The following is a 17,500-nucleotide window of genomic DNA, read 5'->3' on the forward strand; positions in this document are numbered from 1 at the left end:
AGACTGGACCTTTTTACACCTTGTATACTATATTAATACATGTTTATTAGTACCAGAGATGGGCACAAATACATCAAAATGTATTTAAAATAAAAATACAAAATACTATGTGAGTAAATGTATTCATATACAAATACAGTATTTTGTATTTTGAAAATACACAAAATACTTTATCGCTCGAAGTGTCAATAGCTCCAACTATAACCTCCACAAATATATTTGCATACCACCACAATATATAAATGATATAGAAAAAGTTCAACTGATTTACACTTTATATCATCGCCAACATTTATATTGTCATATCGCTATAGCAAGCAGTAACGCTTAAAGTTTAATGAACACATTTGATTAGCTCGTTGATTAAACCAAAATCTGACCAAAACAAAACTATCAAGACTAACTAGTGCTAATGCTATGTTCCCCTTGCTAGTGTTCTTTTTCTCCTTCATGCTAACTAAATACAAATCTGAATGGTGTTGCATTTTAACCTTAATTAACCAGTACAGATGACCATGACAGCCTTACCTTATCTTATGCTGCCTTCACAGGCTGTCCATTTATTTATTTATTTTGTATATATGACTCTTCTAGTTGGAAATTGGACATGCATGCTGTTGTCATATTTGTTTTACTATTTTCTACTATAAATTTTATACCCAAGTTTCTGAGTTGTGTAGGCCATGAACTTTAAACATGGTCAGGACAGGTATGCTTTTTTCCCCACAAAAGCAAGATCACCTTGTTTTAATGTTAAAGTCATGCACCTAGTAGTGCAATAACCATTTCAAGCATTTTATATGTTTTATACACAGCAAAACAGCATGTATTTGACTGAAAATCCAGAATTGTCAACAAGCTAACTATAAAGATAGCACTGTGAATGCTTATATAGTTGACAACGAATGGGATGCTATATTTTATTCAAATTTAAAAGGGTTATATGATGCGTTTTCAAGTATTCCTTTCTCTCTGGAGTCTTACGTTCATACATAGATAAGATTCCTGAAGTTGCAAAGACTAAAGTCTCAAAACCAAAGAGATATTCTTTATAAAAGTTAAGACTCGTCCACACCTCCTAAAACAGCTCATTCAAACACACCCCACATGTCTACGTCACGGTGTGGGGAGATTTGCATAACACCGCCCAAATGTTCACGCAATGAAAGAAGGCGGAGCTATTATTCTGGCTGTAGTGTTGTTGCTGCCGCCGGCGTCATGTCCTGGAGACGCTGTGTTTGGTTGTGAAAGAGAAAGTACTTTGTTTGGGCTTCCAAAAGAGGACACAACTAGAAATCAGTTGAGGTTAAGTTGTATTTACAACACTGTTCCAGAACAGCTCAACCCAAATATTAGAGTGTGTGCAGCACATTTTACAGAGGACTGTTCCCTGATGCCGGGAGAGTAGCTACAATGCTGGCTGCTCAAAGACTGTTTCTATAAAGTGGGACAGTTACAACTTTGCAAGGACAGTCTGGCGCTTCTGACTCACAGCCTGTAAGTATGTTTTCTTAATTAAAGAATTTGCCACTGACGATTCAAACTGTTGTGATAGATCAGACTGGGTTGGATCCATTTGCAGCTTTATTAGAATAGTTAAACAGGCAGAGTCAAATACCAACAAACTGGGTAATAGAGGCAAGGCAGTAGTGCTTGTTGTTTTTCGTTTCTCCGATCACAAATGCAGACATGGTAATGTTTACACGGCGCGATGCAACACGACGCCTAAAAAGACAGTATAAGTCATTATAATCAGTAATTATGTCCCCGCTGGATGCAGCAAATGCCTCGTTTATAATGGGTTTTATTGTTTTTGTGTAGTCGCGCTGGGACACAGCATCACAATACGGTGATGGGCCTAACATTTCCGTTTCACGCTTGAGCTAATCGGCCAATCACAACACACTGGATAGCTGGCCAATCAGAGCACGCCTCGCTTCTCAGAACGATGAGCTTTGTAAAAATCATACAGCTGCAGCTCACATGAATGAAAGTGTCATGTCTGAACTAGTTGATACAGGAAATCAGCAGTCTAATAAAGAGGTTGATTGGCAAAAAAAGTATTTTTGTATTTACTTAAAGGTATTTAAATACAAAATAGTATTTTGTATTTCAAATACGTATTTTAAATACATGTATTTGAAATACTACCCGTCCCTGATTAGTACATAATAAATCAATTACTTTCAGTTATGGTTAACAGACAGTTGTAATCCTGGCTGCTGATTGGTCGATACAGTGTTCCAGTTGATTTCATCCAAAGAGGAACAGCTTTGAGCATTTCATCCAATCACAGCGCAGCTCCATCATTATTAATGTTGCTTATGAATGTTCTGTCAGGACTAGATGAATTTAAAGGAGACCTATTATGCTCCTTTTACAACATGTAATATAAGTCTTAGGTTTCCCCAGAATGTGTCTGTGGAGTTTCAGCTCAAAATACCTCACAGATCATTTATTATATAATTTTGAAAATGCCTATTTTGAGTGGAAGCAGAAACAGGCTGTTTTCGTGTATGTCTCTTTAAATGCAAATGAGTTGCTGCTCCCCTCCCACTTTTCCAGAATAGAGCTGTGAACTAATGCACACAGGATTGTTAAAAACACACACGAGTTACAAAAACAGCGGGTTATGTCTGTGAAAATAAAAAGCTGCGAAAGAAATGGAATGTTTATATTAGATCTGCGTGGCAGCAGCATAATATACAGTAAATAAATCAATAAATCCACAGCTCTGTTGTCTCCTCTGAAGCTGGGACTCTAAACAGTGTTCTGTGCTCATCAGTGCAGCCAAAGACAGAACAGTTAGCTTGCTTTGCTCAAACGTTTGGTGTGGCGTTAGAACTGCTACAGCATTGCTGTGGGAGGAAACTAGCATATTAAAGGGTGGTAATATTATAATAAGACCCCTTTCTATGTCACAGGGTTGGTAGATGCACATGGGACCCGATTATAGCCCTTATTAAACATGTAAAATTCAGATTTTCATGATATGTCATTAATTAACATTTTATCATTAGTATTTTTATTATGCATCTTACAGCAGTTAGTTTAGGTGTTCTATCTGAGCTCGTCTAATAGTGCTGATATAGCAGATCTGAGTCGTTCACTGATTGTGTCTCTGCACTCGTTAGTGTTTGTTCAGACAGACTGTGTGTTCCCAGCAGGCACACAACCTCATAAGACATTGATATTTGGTTAAATTTCGGTCGCGATGTCAGGTGACCAACATTCTATGTAACTTCGATGTCTAATGTCAATGTTAAATTAATGTCCAATATCGACCTCAGCGGACGTTGATATTTTATTGTTTTTAGGTTGTGTAACCAAAACCCAACGTTAAGTCAATGTCAGATTGACATCAAATACTGGCGTCAACCCAATTTTCATTTTCAACCAAAATGCAACGTCTGTCCGACGTTATGTCCAACAGACGTCCGGTGCCTGCTGGGTTAGTAAAGGGGTGTTACATTGACTGCAGTTACTCAGGTACACCTGTAGGTGGTGATAGAGACTGTGTGAGTCATTAAATCATTCTTTCAGTGGGAATGAAACAGTTAGGCTGTGTCCAAATTCAGGGTCTGCATCCTTCGGAGTACTCATTTGAAGGATGTTACGTCACAGCGCCGCGACGAAGGCTGTCCAAATTCGTAGGATCCTTCAAATGCGGCCCACAAATACGTCCTCCTTTTCCCCGAATTGGAAGGATGGGTGTGGTGGATCCTTTCCCGTCCTACCTATCCCATAATTCTTTTCGGCAGAGCGTAATGGCGGACGAAGCGAGCGGTAGCGGAGTGGGAGAGGAGTTTCTCTGACAAAACAAGCTAAAGTTTATGCTTCGGCTCAATGAATTTGTAGGAGAAATTAGTAGAATACTTAAAAACAAATAAAAATAGGCTATAATGGCTTACCTGGATGTGACTGTCTTGTAGTCTGATATAAAAAACTCTCCGACAACGAGCAAAGAAAGTATTTAATTTATTTAATTGCTTTATTTCTTCCAAAAGAATTAAAATGAGGAGAATAACTCTTTGTTTGTCCATTTTCCCGCTTCTTGCTTGGCGCTGTCACGGTTGCTAGGCGACAGGATATGAGCAACGGGTAAGGGAGGGAACTGAAAGAAGGGTAGGCTGTCCAAATTCACAAACACCGACTTCCGGGTTTTGCGAACGTCGGAGTATCCCTCCTCCTTCAACCGGGTAGGAAGGATCCTAAGGAGGATGCAGACCCTGAATTTGGACACAGCGTTAGTGTGTCTCACAGTTAAGGCTAGATGGTATACCGATTCGTCTACTGGGCATGCACACGTCAATATAGTGTAATGTTTTGTCACACTGAACAACAATAATGACTGTTTTTGCATTATTGTAAGGGATAGGTTTAGGGTTGGAGATGTGGACGTTAATAAAACCCAATCTAATAGGTAGAAAATGATAATTTATTGTTAGCTTCCGGTTTTAGCTGTATCCCTTCTAGCCACAACTGTGTCTCACATCAGTCCCTGTACTCTATATAGTGCCCTGTGTTCATGTTGTACAGAACATGGTTTTTTATCAATATCCAGCCATACTTGTTTAATGAAGGTTTAAATAGACTGATAATTCAGATGCTAGTTGTGCAGTGTTTGTGTTCAGCTGTATTAATATCACTGATCTGACGTCAGCTGCACTCAATCACTAGCTGCTTCCCAAATGACACGCTATACACTATGTACTTATACACCATGTACCGTGTAGTGTATGAATTATTTAAGGTTATTTTGTCATTAATAATCAGAGTTTGATAGTCTCTTCCCTTTCACTACGTAATTAAATCTGCAACAGTTGAGTGCATGAAGTGTCCAACAAAGCCACTAGAAACCACCTTTAGCCAAACAAGCGTAACGGCTAGAGATAACGGAAACGAGACCAGATACCATTTCTTTTTATGGATGTCAGTGGAGGATAGGCTTCACTACGCTGAATAAACAGCTTTTTAGAGGAAACATCATTTAATGAATCGACAGACTATCAGCTAATCTTCAACATGTTTTACACTAAACAATACTCTAATATACTGACAATACATAATATCTCCCTATAGACCTTTTTCCTGAGTAAATGATGAGCGCCGCCATTACAAATTCTACACTCTAAAAAATGCTGGGTTAAATACAACCCAGTGCTGGGTAAAATAAGGGCAAACCCAGCGATTGGGTTGTTTTGACCCAGTGGTTGGGTTACTGTCCAGAAGGCTGGGTTAATCATTTAACCCAACTGTTGGTTGAAAACAACCCAATCGCTGGGTTTTAAGATAAGTTCAGATTGGATGCTCTTCTGTTCCGGTCTCCATAGGAACCCATTCAGACAGTGCCCATCTGATTTCACTGCAGCTAACGTCGGCAGCTTCGTGTCATCTACAGACTCATTAAACTCTGAGGAGTGAGGCGCTGACAAATGACGGTCATTGCGACGCTGTAAAGTGATGGCGCTATGGAGCCTTTTTAAAAACATTTTAATAGGTTTAACATTAGATTATCAGCTTTAAGAATCAGCCGTGACTTCTGCGTTCAGGAAAAATGTCTATAGTAAGACAATCTCTGGTGTCCAACATTCCACGCTTAGTTTTTCGGTTATTAAAGTGCATCATCCAGGTATTTAAAGTGCACTTTTTCTTTTTGGAATTTTCAGTGTGAAGACAAAAAACGTCATAAAATAGTGCATAAGTACGTGATTTGGGACGCAGCTACTGTCCCACACCTCTGATTTCTCACCTCATTCATCCACATTCGTCCGTGTCTCCTGCACTGATCACTGCTGTGTTTCTGATGTAAGTGTGTGTTTGCGACGTGACGCATCTGGTTTTATCGTCAGGTGATCCGTAAGGGCTGGCTGACCATCAATAACATCAGCATCATGAAGGGAGGAGCGAAGGAGTACTGGTTCGTGCTGACCGCCGAGAGCCTGTCCTGGTTCAAGGATGACGAGGTGAGCATTATAAGAGGCTTTCAAGATGCAGCAGGAGTCGATTCGATGGGGAAACTGTCTCTGGATGAAGAAGGAGAGGGATTGATGATTATAATGTCACTGAATCATTTTACTGCACTGAAAGCTTCAGGAGCTCAGACAATGACTGGAGAGAGAAGAGACTGTTCCTGTTGCTTCGTGTGCTGTTTTATCACAGTATATTAGCTGCAGAAGTCAGCACATTCACACACACATCCTCCTGTCACTGTAACACTTTACACTCAAACACAGATTCATATCAAACATGAGCGACACAGGGGCACATTCTTTAAATGTCATGACAGATTTCTCTCAACAAATGCAAACCAACTGCACTGTCACTGCACAAACATACATCTGCTCTTACTGTTGTGACTTCAACACTAAAGTTTGATACATTTCTGAATTGTTTAAATTATACATTCATATTTTGGAGCCTTTGGTCATTGCAGTATGCAATCCATCGATTTGTTCAAGACTTTATGCATTATGAACATCATTAGTTGGATGAAACGTTAAGCTCTGAATTCAAAGCCGCAGCGTTCCAGAGATAGTATGAACACTCGCGTCTGGCGAAGCTATGCCAGCTGTGTTTTCAGATGAAATATCCTTGTGTTCGTGTGTCAGATCCTCCCGCTCATTAGCACTGGAAGCAAAGGCATCTTAAAGACTAGAGAGAGGAAAAACAAGCAGGTTGTTGTCTTTGTGCTGCTGCTCGCTGAAGTCTGAGATTTATCTGCTCTGTGTGTTTTCCAGAGGTTTGCCGATCTCTCTCTGAGCTCCAGATGTTGAGGCTGAGTGCCTCTGTGGGAATATTTCTCAAACCTTCGCTTTAGCTCACAGTCATCGCTGAAGACCAGAGCGTTTCACACAGAAATGTACCGTACGGTCAATCTACTGTAAACATGACGGCTCCTATTCCACCCAGAAATCAAAAGAGAATAAAAACATTTCCCTGCAAAAATATCATTACTGTAATGTGAACATATGTTTTACATTACAATTACGTTTATTACAAAAAAAGAAAAGAAGATTCCATGCATTCATATTCAGGGGGAATTCTGCGGCTGATTTACTGACAGTAAAGCACATTAAAGATCAAAGACGCAACATCTCATTTCCATAACGACCAGCGCAATCTACCGCCTGCTTGAAGACATGCTTTTTTGGGCGTTCAGTAATGGCGCAAATACCAGTAATTTAACGAGCGCAAACGTTAGTAAATCTCGTTGCGTGATTCATTTGAATACTGTCCTCCCGTAAAGTTAGCATCTGAAAGGGAAACTCCTACAAATGCATATGAAATAAGATCAAGCACAAAAATAACTGTGTCCACGCCTTTTCAGCGCTAATTCCTCACTGCGTGTCTTTAGTAAAACCTGACCGGACTATTTTAACACCAAAAGACGGTTTGTGCTAGTGCAAGCTGTTAGTAAAACTGGCCCGCTGTGTCCAGACAGGATGATTAGAGTAATGAGAATATATATATGTATATATTTAATTCATTTCCTTTATAAAAGTGTACTTTTATATTCTCTTCTTCTGACTTTGAGGTGCAGTATTTGTTGTAGGATTGATCCATTAACAGTCAGAGATTTGACTGCGTGATGTTGTTTATTTGATGTGTTGATCTCCTCTTCAATCCCATCCTAACATCAGATCTGATGACTTCCACATGCTCTCGTCTCTTCATTCTCCACCATCATTTCTTCATCTTTACATGTTTAATCAAACTCTCCTTTCCAGGTGCCTACATTTCTCTCCAATCTTAGCACTATTTAGTCAGTTTTCACAGATTTTGCTTTCGTTATCAGAAGGTGCTGCATTAGGAGCCGTTGAATCATGAACAGAATGTGTGTGAAAAGACTGATGACATCTTGATTAACCAGTTTAACTAGTTCAGTTCAGGTTCTGCTGCTCACCCATGGCTTTATCTGGATCCCGCAGGAGAAAGAGAAGAAGTACATGCTGCCCTTGGACAATCTGAAGGTCAGAGATGTGGAGAAGAGCTTCATGTCCAGCAAGCACATGTTTGCCATCTTCAACACAGAGCAACGGTAAAGCACAGCTCTCTCGCTCGCTGTCTGTGTTCATCATTTCATGTCATCGCTTCTGAAAGAGCTCACCACCATGACTGAGCTCTTGAGGCCCAATAACTCTAACTATAACGCTAAAGTTAAAATAATCATTCCATTTCTATGAGGATAGCCATGTCCAGAGCACAGCTGTAACAACAGAGGAGCAATGCCAGTGGAATTAGGGCTAGTCGAGTTTTCAGAAATCCTGCGATGCTCTGCTGTCTGAGATGATTTGTGATGGAGGACGAGGCTCGTTTGAGTGACGGCTGGTTTTCTCTCAGGAACGTCTTCAAGGACAACCGTTTCTTGGAGCTGGCGTGTGACACTCTGGAGGAGGTGGACAGCTGGAGAGCGTCGCTGCTGCGCGCCGGCGTTTATCCCGAGAGAGCTGTGGTCAGTGACTCCTCGCTATCTCACGTCTTTACCCGCATCAATATGAATCGCAAGAAGCCTGATGTCAAGCTTTTTCAAACTGCTTTTTTTTAGGTTTTTAATTTTTTGTATTTAAAATTGAATTAATTAAGGTAGGATTTTACACTATTTCCTTAATGTTCTTTATTGTTTGAAGAGAAATAAAAGCAAAAGCTGAGGGTTTTTTTTTTTTTGGTGGTGTACCATCATCAGTCTTCGCAAATATACAGGATCAGTACTCTACACTGATTCTAAACCTCATTCTTTTGTCTCTATACATAGATACATGTGCATAGATCAAACATAATCACCTGATTTTGTAAATGTGACCAATTACATTTGCATTAAGCACACAGTTTGCACTGGTCTATAAATTACATTTACAAAGCGAGCCTAGAATAGCAGAAATTAGCTTTTTTTGTGAAAGTAGGTCCCTGATTAATGAAATTGTTAATGAAATTATTAATGAGAAAACATATTTTATTGTTGTTCGATTTAGTTTTATTACTTTCATACATATTATTTCTATATACAGTATTTTGTACAAATAATCTCAAGCCTTACGGGGTTTTACATGATTCTCTGATTGTAGCGTGGGTATGGTGAAGTGTACTAAAAACAGACATTTTTCAAGTTTATTCATGAAGAAATTAATAAATTCATCATCTCTAGGTGAGATGCAAAGTTCTCACCGCAATTTCTACTGAGGAGGACAACCATGAAGCATCTTCCTCGTGACTGAGCTCTGACTGGCTGTGGTCTCTTTCTCTCAGGTGGAGAGTGAGAGTTCTGGCCCGTCGGAGAACTTCTCCATGGATCCTCAGCTGGAGAGGAAGGTGGAGACCATCCGTAACCTGGTGGACTCCTACATGGCCATCGTCAACAAATGCATCCGCGACCTCATGCCCAAGAGCATCATGCATCTCATGATCAATAACGTAAGGATGCTCTGTGAGCGTGATATGACCGCATGATCTTTGACATTAGACCGGAGCACAGGATCTGCTGGTCAGGAGCATTACTGTAGTTAAACACTCACGCATACACTCTGTCTGAGAAGCTCTCGTGTGATTCCAACACAGCTGTAGTCAACATTACTGCATCATGTACAAAGTTATACAAGTCACGTCTCGAGTGACAAAAAATGACTTTGAATCTGACTCCGACTTTGCCTAAAAAACATTTCCAAAAATTGTAGTGATTGTTTTTAACTCCATATAGATGTAAACATGTAAAAATCAAAACATTTTGCAATTCAGACTACAATTAATTAAATATATTTCAGATGCGCAAAATAAAAAATAATTTTGCTGAGCAAAGCTTCTTAACATTGATTCAGTAGCAGAACACATATCTGACTAGAGGTAAAATTAATTAGAATGCTTTACACACACACACACACACACACACACACACACACATGCACACACACATGCACACACACACACACACACACACACACATCTGTGACCCTGCAGCACAAAAGCAGTCATGAGTAACACAGGTATATCTGTAGCAATAGCCAACAATACATTGTATGGGTCAAAATTATACATTTCTCTTTTATGACAAAAATCATTAGGATATTAAGATCATGTTCCATGAAGATATTTTGTACATTTCCTACCATAAATATATCAACTTAATTTTTGATGAGTAATATGCATTGCTAAGAACTTCATTTGAACAACTTTAAAGGAGATTTTCTCAATATTTAGATTTTTTTGCTCCCTCAGATTCCAGATTTTCTAATAGTTGTATCTCAGCCAAATATTGTCCGATCCTAACAAACCATACATCAATGGAAAGATTATTTATTCAGCTTTCAAATGATGCATAAATCTACATTTTCCAAAACTTGACCGTTATGATTGGTTTTGTGGTCCAGGGTCACATATGAGCTAATTACAATCATGCTGCTGTTCCTCAGGTGAAGGACTTCATTAACGCGGATCTCCTGGCGCAGCTGTACTCGGCCGGAGATCAGAACGCGCTGATGGACGAGTCTCAGGAGCAGGTTCAGCGGCGCGAGGAGGTTCTGCGCACACACCACGCTCTGAAAGAAGCGCTGGCCATCATCGGAGACATCTCCACCACCACCATCTCCACACCGCTGCCTCCACCGGTGGATAACTCCTGGCTGAGCGCCGGTGGCGGCTCCCGCAGGTAACCATGCATTTAAGGGTTAATCGTGTAGTTGGAGCTGGAACAGTTTGAGTGATGGAATGATCCAGGTTGTCCTGTGAGGGATTCTCCCGGGCGTCCGGTGTGGTTTTCCTCCTCTTTAGGGCTGAGTGCAGATGTGAGAGTGTTTCTGTGGTCTGCAGGTCTCCTCCACCGAGCCCCACGGCTCCGCGCCGGATGTCTGCGGGACAGAGACCCGCTGGAAGAGGCGCTCCTCCGCCTCCATCCCGGCCCGGACCCTTGGGGCCCTTGAACAACAGCGCCGACAGCCCACAGGTTCCCAGCCGGCCCAACCGAGCGCCTCCCAGCATTCCTAGGTGAGATCTGACCCGCCTTTCTCCCTCTGACCTCTTTACTTACATGTGCTTCTAATCACATGACATTCCCCGCGAGCACACAAACACACGCTCGAATGCTTGACCAACACATTGCCATTGTGCAGTACATTAGCACATAATGTTAAATGACAGATATTCAGCTACTGCAAGATACTGTAGATACACACTTAAAGATGCACTAAGCGATTTTTGCTAAACGATGTTTATATTGGAAAGCACCAAAACAAACATGCCCATAGCCCAACAGGACCTCGCCCCTATTTTGATATTTTGATATTTCGATCACGGAAACAAGGGAAGATGGCACACAAGCATAGTCACACAAAAGCCAACACAGATAAGTTTGTGAAACAAAGTAAAATCAACGTTATTCACCTATCAAGAAGAAACAACGCAACCTCGGCATCCGCTTCGAACCCTTCCCGCTACTTGAGTTCTCTCCAGCGCTGGAAAGATGCTCCAATATTTACACAGGACCTACCTCTTCTTGTTAATGTTTTGTTTCTCTTATATTTTCCTCTTTATTTATCTTCCAGTTCTCTCTATCTATAGTTGATCTGCTAATAACCGTCCTGTGCACTCAAATGGAGTGCTCTCTTCTCGCTATCATTAAAAGACACAACCCTTACTTCTGATTGGCTGCAAGTGTGTTTTGGGACACGGTCCGACACTGTGGTCAAAAGCATTTTTCAAAAATTGCTTAGTATGCTTTTAACCCTAACAACCTCTCTCAGCCAGAGAGCTGATGGAGGGAACGACATTTTACACCAATACACACTACTACAGCAAGCCTTGTGGCATTACTGAGAGTGCAGTACATACTTGGTTTATGAATTATGTTTGGACAAATTTAAATGCATAGCGATGCATGAAACCAGGCTTGTGTAGTAATGTTTACTCCTTACTTGTCTCTAGTACCTATTTTCATACTTTCAAAGGTTACACACTACGATTGTGCACTACACTAGTAATACCAGTTTTTACAAGAGCACTAAATCTAAGTACAATTCCAGTACTAGAGCAACATGCATGTGACCACATATACAGTGGTGTCCAAAATGATTACAACACTAGTATTCTCAGCAGCTAAAATGGTTTGAAGTCAGTTATTTCTATCTTTTGCTGTAGTGTCAGTAGGAAATATCAGTTTACATTTCCAAACATTCATTTAGCCATTAATTGTAATAATCCAGTGAGATGTTTGAGATCTGATCTGATCATCATCAGTCTGTCTGGAATGACATGAAGAAACAGAACAAACTGAGACTAAATCCAGAAGAACTGTGTCTCTGCTTCAAGAAACCTCCTGCAAAGCTCCTGAGAAACTCTGCTCAAGAGCACCGAGGACAAAAGCTGCTTTAAACACAAAGCATGCTCACAACACATGTTGATTTAGTTTAGATAATACAACCCGAATTCCAGAAATGTTGGGACATTTTTTAATTTGAATAAAATGAAAAGAATTTCAAATCACATGAGCCAATATTTTATTCACAATAGAACATAGATAATATAACAAAAGTTTAAAGTGAGAAATTTGACAATTTTATGCACAAAATGAGCTCCTTTCAAATTTGATGCCTGCTACAGGTCTCAGAATATTTGGGACGGGGGCATGTTTATCATGGTGTAGCATCTCCTCTTCTTTTCAAAACAGTTTGAAGACGTCTGGGCATCGAGGTTACGAGTTTCTGGAGTTTTGGTGTTGGAATTTGGTCCCATTCTTGCCTGATATAGGTTTCCAGCTGCTGAAGAGTTCGTGGTCATCTTTGACATATTCTTCGTTTAATGATGGGCCAAATGTTGTCTATAGGTGAAAGATCTGGACTGCAGGCAGACCAATTCAGCACCCAGACTCTTCTAGCCATGCTGTTGTAATTTGATTTGATTTGATTTGATTTGATCTTTATTATCATTGCATATGCTTATACAACGAAATTATGTTAGAGCAATCTAATTAGCAGCATTGAAGTAAACATTTACACACATTAACATTATGATACATTCAACCCATAATATAAATAAATACTCTAAAAATATTAAAAATATAAAAAACCTAAAACACAAGCTATTGCACAGAGATCATTCAATTGTGCCCATAGTCCATTAACCACATTTAAGACACTCAAAATTCGAAGGGCCATTATTGCATAAAGTCCGTTATTGCAATTGGCCCATGTGTTACAGCTTGTCTGCCCATATAAGTTATGTATATTGTATGTTGTGTAAGTGTCAATGTACATGTTTTATAGGGAAACTGAATGTTAGTGATGTTGGTAGAGGTTACTATGATTTCTGCAGCCTGTCCACAGCTCTGGGGAAGAAACTGTTCTGTAGCCTATTAGTGTGTGTTCTTGGAGTTCTCAGTCTACCTGAGGGGAGGGTGGTGAAAAAGTAGTTTCCGGGGTGTGAGGGGTCCTGCTGGATGTTTGTTGCCCGTGTGTAGAGACGATTTGAGTGGATATCACACAAGTTTGGAAGTGGGGAGCCAACAATCCTTTCAGCTGTCTTCACAACCCGCTGTAAATCTTTTTTGTCCGCAACAGTGCAACTAGAATACCACACAGTACAGCAGTATGTTAAGACACTTTCTATTGTGCAGCGGTAGAAGCTGATCAGCAGCTTCCGGGGAAGCTTGTTGCGTCTCAGGGTCCTCAGGAAGAACAGTCTCTGCTGAGCTCTCTTAATGATGCAGGTGGTGTTCAAGCTCCATGTCAGGTCCTCAGTAATGTACACTCCCAGAAATTTAAAACTTGAGACTCGCTCGACCTCCTCTCCATTAATACACAGACCATTGTGGGGTGTTTTTTTGCTTCTCCTGAAATCTATTATAATTTCTTTTGTTTTTTTTGTATTTAGAATGAGGTTATTGTCCTTGCACCAAGTAGTTAGTATCTGGACCTCCTCTCTGTATGCAGTTTCATCATTGTCAGTTATGCGTCCCACTAAGGTTGTATCGTCTGCAAATTTAATGAGGGTATTTGAATTGTGGGAGGAGGTGCAGTCATATGTAAACAAAGAGTAGAGTGCTGGACTAAGAACACAGCCTTGGGGGACCCCACTGTATAATAGCGGCAGTATGTGATTTTGCATTGTCCTGCTGAAATACACAAGGCCTTCCCTGAAATACACATCATCTGGAGGGGAGCATATGTTGCTCTAAAACCTTTACATAGCTTTCAGCATTCATAGTGCCTTCCAAAACATGCAAGCTGCCCATACCGTATGCACTTATGCACCCCATACCATCAGAGATGCTGGCTTCTGAACTGAACGCTGATAACATGCTGGAAGGTCTCCCTCCTCTTTAGCCCGGAGGACACAGCGTCCGTGATTTACAACAAGAATGTTAAATTTGGATTTATCTGACCATAGAACACTTTTCCACTTTGATCCAACAAAGGTCTTTGGCCTTGTCCCTTATGCACAGAGATTTCTCCAGTGTCCCTGAATCTTTTGATGATGTTATGCACTGTAGATGATGAGATTTGCAAAGCCTTTGCAATTTGACGTTGAGGAACGTTGTTTTTAAAGTATTCCACAATCTTTTTACGCACTCTTTCCCAGATTGGAGAGCCTCTGCCCGTCTTTACCTGAGAGACTCTGCCTCTCTAAGACATGTCTTTTATTGATAGTTTTCACGTGATGTCACACCCTTACAGGAACGCCCACCTGGGGGGCAAAACGCAGCTTTGCTCCACTCACCGCCAGCTATTTTTACACAGATTGTATGAAGTAATAATGTAGTAAAACGCAGATATTAAAAGGCGAGATTCAGTGGACACCTTATTGATGATGTATATTTTGTACAGGCAAGAAGATGAAGCCAAAATATAAACGCAATGTGCAAAGTTTCACATTAAATGGCTTCCCATAGAAAACCGTACGAAGGAAAACACTGAACCGTTAAGCGGACGGTGTTCATGTTCCGGCCTCATCTGCTTGCCTGTGTAAACTATGCATCATTAATATTGTGAATACTGAATTTGTTCTTTTAATGTTTACTGTTTTAAATATATTAAGGCGCTTTAAGTGTTTTTACAACGTTTTGTCGCACAGTTTATGATTGAAATGCTGCCGCGGGTGCTTAATATGGATTGCAAGTGGCCAAAACTTGCATTTTGTTCAGAAATACCTTTGTTTTATTCTTTTGAGAGGTGATCAAAATATTTGCGTCTGTGAAACAGATAAAGATTGACACGCCTGTGCAGCAGTTCTGTGGATGTTTTGCCCTCCCAGTCTTTGAGCCGCTCACGTGACTGAAATCTATCAGTAGCTAATCATGTTGCAGACCTGATGTCAATTAACTCTATTAGATGCTAAATGTTCTCCCAGCTGAATCTTTTCAATATTTCTTGTTTTTTCAGCCCTTTATTTGCTCCCGTGCTAACTTTTTTGAGACCTTTAGAAGGCATCACATTTGAAATGAGCTCATTTAGTGGATAAAAGTGTTTAAAAAACATCCTAACATTTCCGGAATTCAGGTTGTAGAAATGAATTGATAAAGAAAATCTATTTATGGCATTATTTTTTGACAGCATCCTCATTTTACAGCATTTTTACACAAGTGTCTAAAATTTTAACAGCACTGCAGCTTTGCAGGAGGTTTCTTGAAGCAGAGACACAGTTCTTCTGGATTTAGTCTCAGTTTGTTCTGTTTCTTCATGTCATTCCAGACAGACTGATGATGGTCAGATCAGATCTCAAACATCTCACTGGATTAATGGCTAAATGAATGTTTGGAAATGTAAACTGATATTTCCTACTGACACACTACAGCAAAAGAGAGAAATAACTGACTTAAAACCATTTTTAGCTGCTGATATACTAGTGTTGTGATCATTTTGGCCTCCACTGTGTATAAATTAACATGCAAATGCTGTCTGACTGTCTTCTAATACTAGACTGCTTACAGATACTAATTCTGTCTTTTCTGTCTCTTACCCTGCCATCCATTGCCTTCCTCAACGCTTCTGCTGCCACGAACCACTTTCTTCTTCTTCTTGTAACTCAGTCGCCGTCCTCCACCCTCCCCGACCCGACAGCTTCCCCCGTGAGCGGCGTGTGTCCCGCAGCCCTGCATGTCCAGTGATCTCGTCTGTGATAGCAGTGCTTGTGTTGTCTGTCAGTGCCTGTGCTTCAGATCATCTTCACACAACCCTTCGTGGCGCTGCTGTGCTTCTCTTCCTAAAGCGCCAGCACAGCAGTCACGTTTCTAGCCATGCATGTTCCTTCATTTTAGGCGTGTTCACATACTTGTGTCATATTCTACCATCGTGTGTGTGAGCGGTATATATTAGTGTAAGTCTGGAAGAGTGTGTGTGTGTGTGGCTAAATTAAAAGATAAAAGATTAAGGTTATGTGATATTTGTCTTTACATTCAAATTATTAATGTTTTTATTTCGTAATGTTGTTTGTCATTGAAAAGGCTCAGAGAAGACCTTTAATTCTTAGTTGTGAACACTGGTTTTGTTGTTAATCGCAGGCATCTTTAGACGTCATTGTCTGCAAACACTTATATGTGCACTAAAATATGAAATATATTCATCTTTGTGAATAGCGCCACCTGCTTGCCATACTAGTTGATGACAGTTAATCCAAAATGTTCAACCAAAGTCTCTGGAAGTGCAGTATACACCTGTTCTGCTGTGTAGAAACTCAACTCTATGTACTGTACATGTTTCAGATGAACTCAACACGAGACATCATCCATTACTTTGCAATAAATCTAGCAGTAGTTTAGTGTCGTGTCTGTTCATTGCATTAGTGATATTTAAGCATTGATGATGTCATTTGCTACTGTACTCATGTTAAGTAACTCAAGACACATTATAGCATTCTTCAAAAGGACTAAATAAGGAATTTAAGACAAGTATGCAGGGATTCTCCAGCAATGCTGATGTGTTATTTTCACGTTCATAATTAAAAACATGAATATATGGATATATTATCTGCAGGTTTGTGAATCAGAGACGTTGTGCTTGTTCAAATGTGTCCTTGTATTTCATTTACTGGTCTGATGACATTGAACCTGGTTAAAACTGCCTGCTGTTTGCTCCCATAAACACACATACGCTAGAGAGCAGAGAGAGACTGAATGAAGCAGGGTTTGTCTGAATGAAGGAATGCTGAGCTTGATATAGCTCAGAAACCAGCCACAAGAGCATCATGATGGTGAGATCTACACATGATCTTCAGAGACATCCAGCCTCTCTCTGACTTCTGTTCATCAGACGGAGGTTGTCTTCTTTATGTTAGTCACTCAGACTATAGCTATGCACACATGAAGTATTTTAGAGACCTGATGAGATAGCGTTTGTTTAGGAGCAGATCTGAGGCTCAGACGGCAGTTTCACATTATATAATACATTCATATGACGGCATTGGAAATGAATGCTGGAAAATGTGCTTTAGCTGTTTGCTGTTCTCAGAAACTTTCCTCCAGCAGACAGCTGCATAGTTTTAATCGTGGAGAAAACACCAGATTTGAGCGCCTCACTCTTTC

At 40.3% G+C, this 17,500-nt stretch overlaps 1 protein-coding gene across 2 annotated transcripts in view; it reads left to right on the forward strand.

Annotated features, from left to right (window-relative positions):
* LOC306846175 (dynamin-1-like) overlaps positions 1–16,052 on the forward strand; it is a gene marked incomplete at its 3' end in the record, with an annotated part of 48,542 nt that extends 32,490 nt beyond the window's left edge. Inside the window, exons 14-20 of one of the 2 annotated variants that reach the window (XM_079379323.1) lie at positions 5,853–5,966; positions 7,932–8,041; positions 8,344–8,455; positions 9,247–9,411; positions 10,404–10,639; positions 10,801–10,974; positions 16,010–16,052. In XM_079379323.1, coding sequence (XP_079235449.1) covers positions 5,853–5,966; positions 7,932–8,041; positions 8,344–8,455; positions 9,247–9,411; positions 10,404–10,639; positions 10,801–10,974; positions 16,010–16,052 — 954 coding nt within the window. The remainder of the gene's footprint in view (positions 1–5,852; positions 5,967–7,931; positions 8,042–8,343; positions 8,456–9,246; positions 9,412–10,403; positions 10,640–10,800; positions 10,975–16,009) is intronic. The other variant, XM_079379324.1, reaches the window with a different exon arrangement.
* Between the last annotated feature and the right edge of the window lie 1,448 nt (positions 16,053–17,500).

Source organism: Barbus barbus (genome assembly GCF_936440315.1).
Source record: "Barbus barbus genome assembly, chromosome: 26".
Classification (NCBI taxonomy): Eukaryota; Metazoa; Chordata; class Actinopteri; order Cypriniformes; family Cyprinidae; genus Barbus; species Barbus barbus.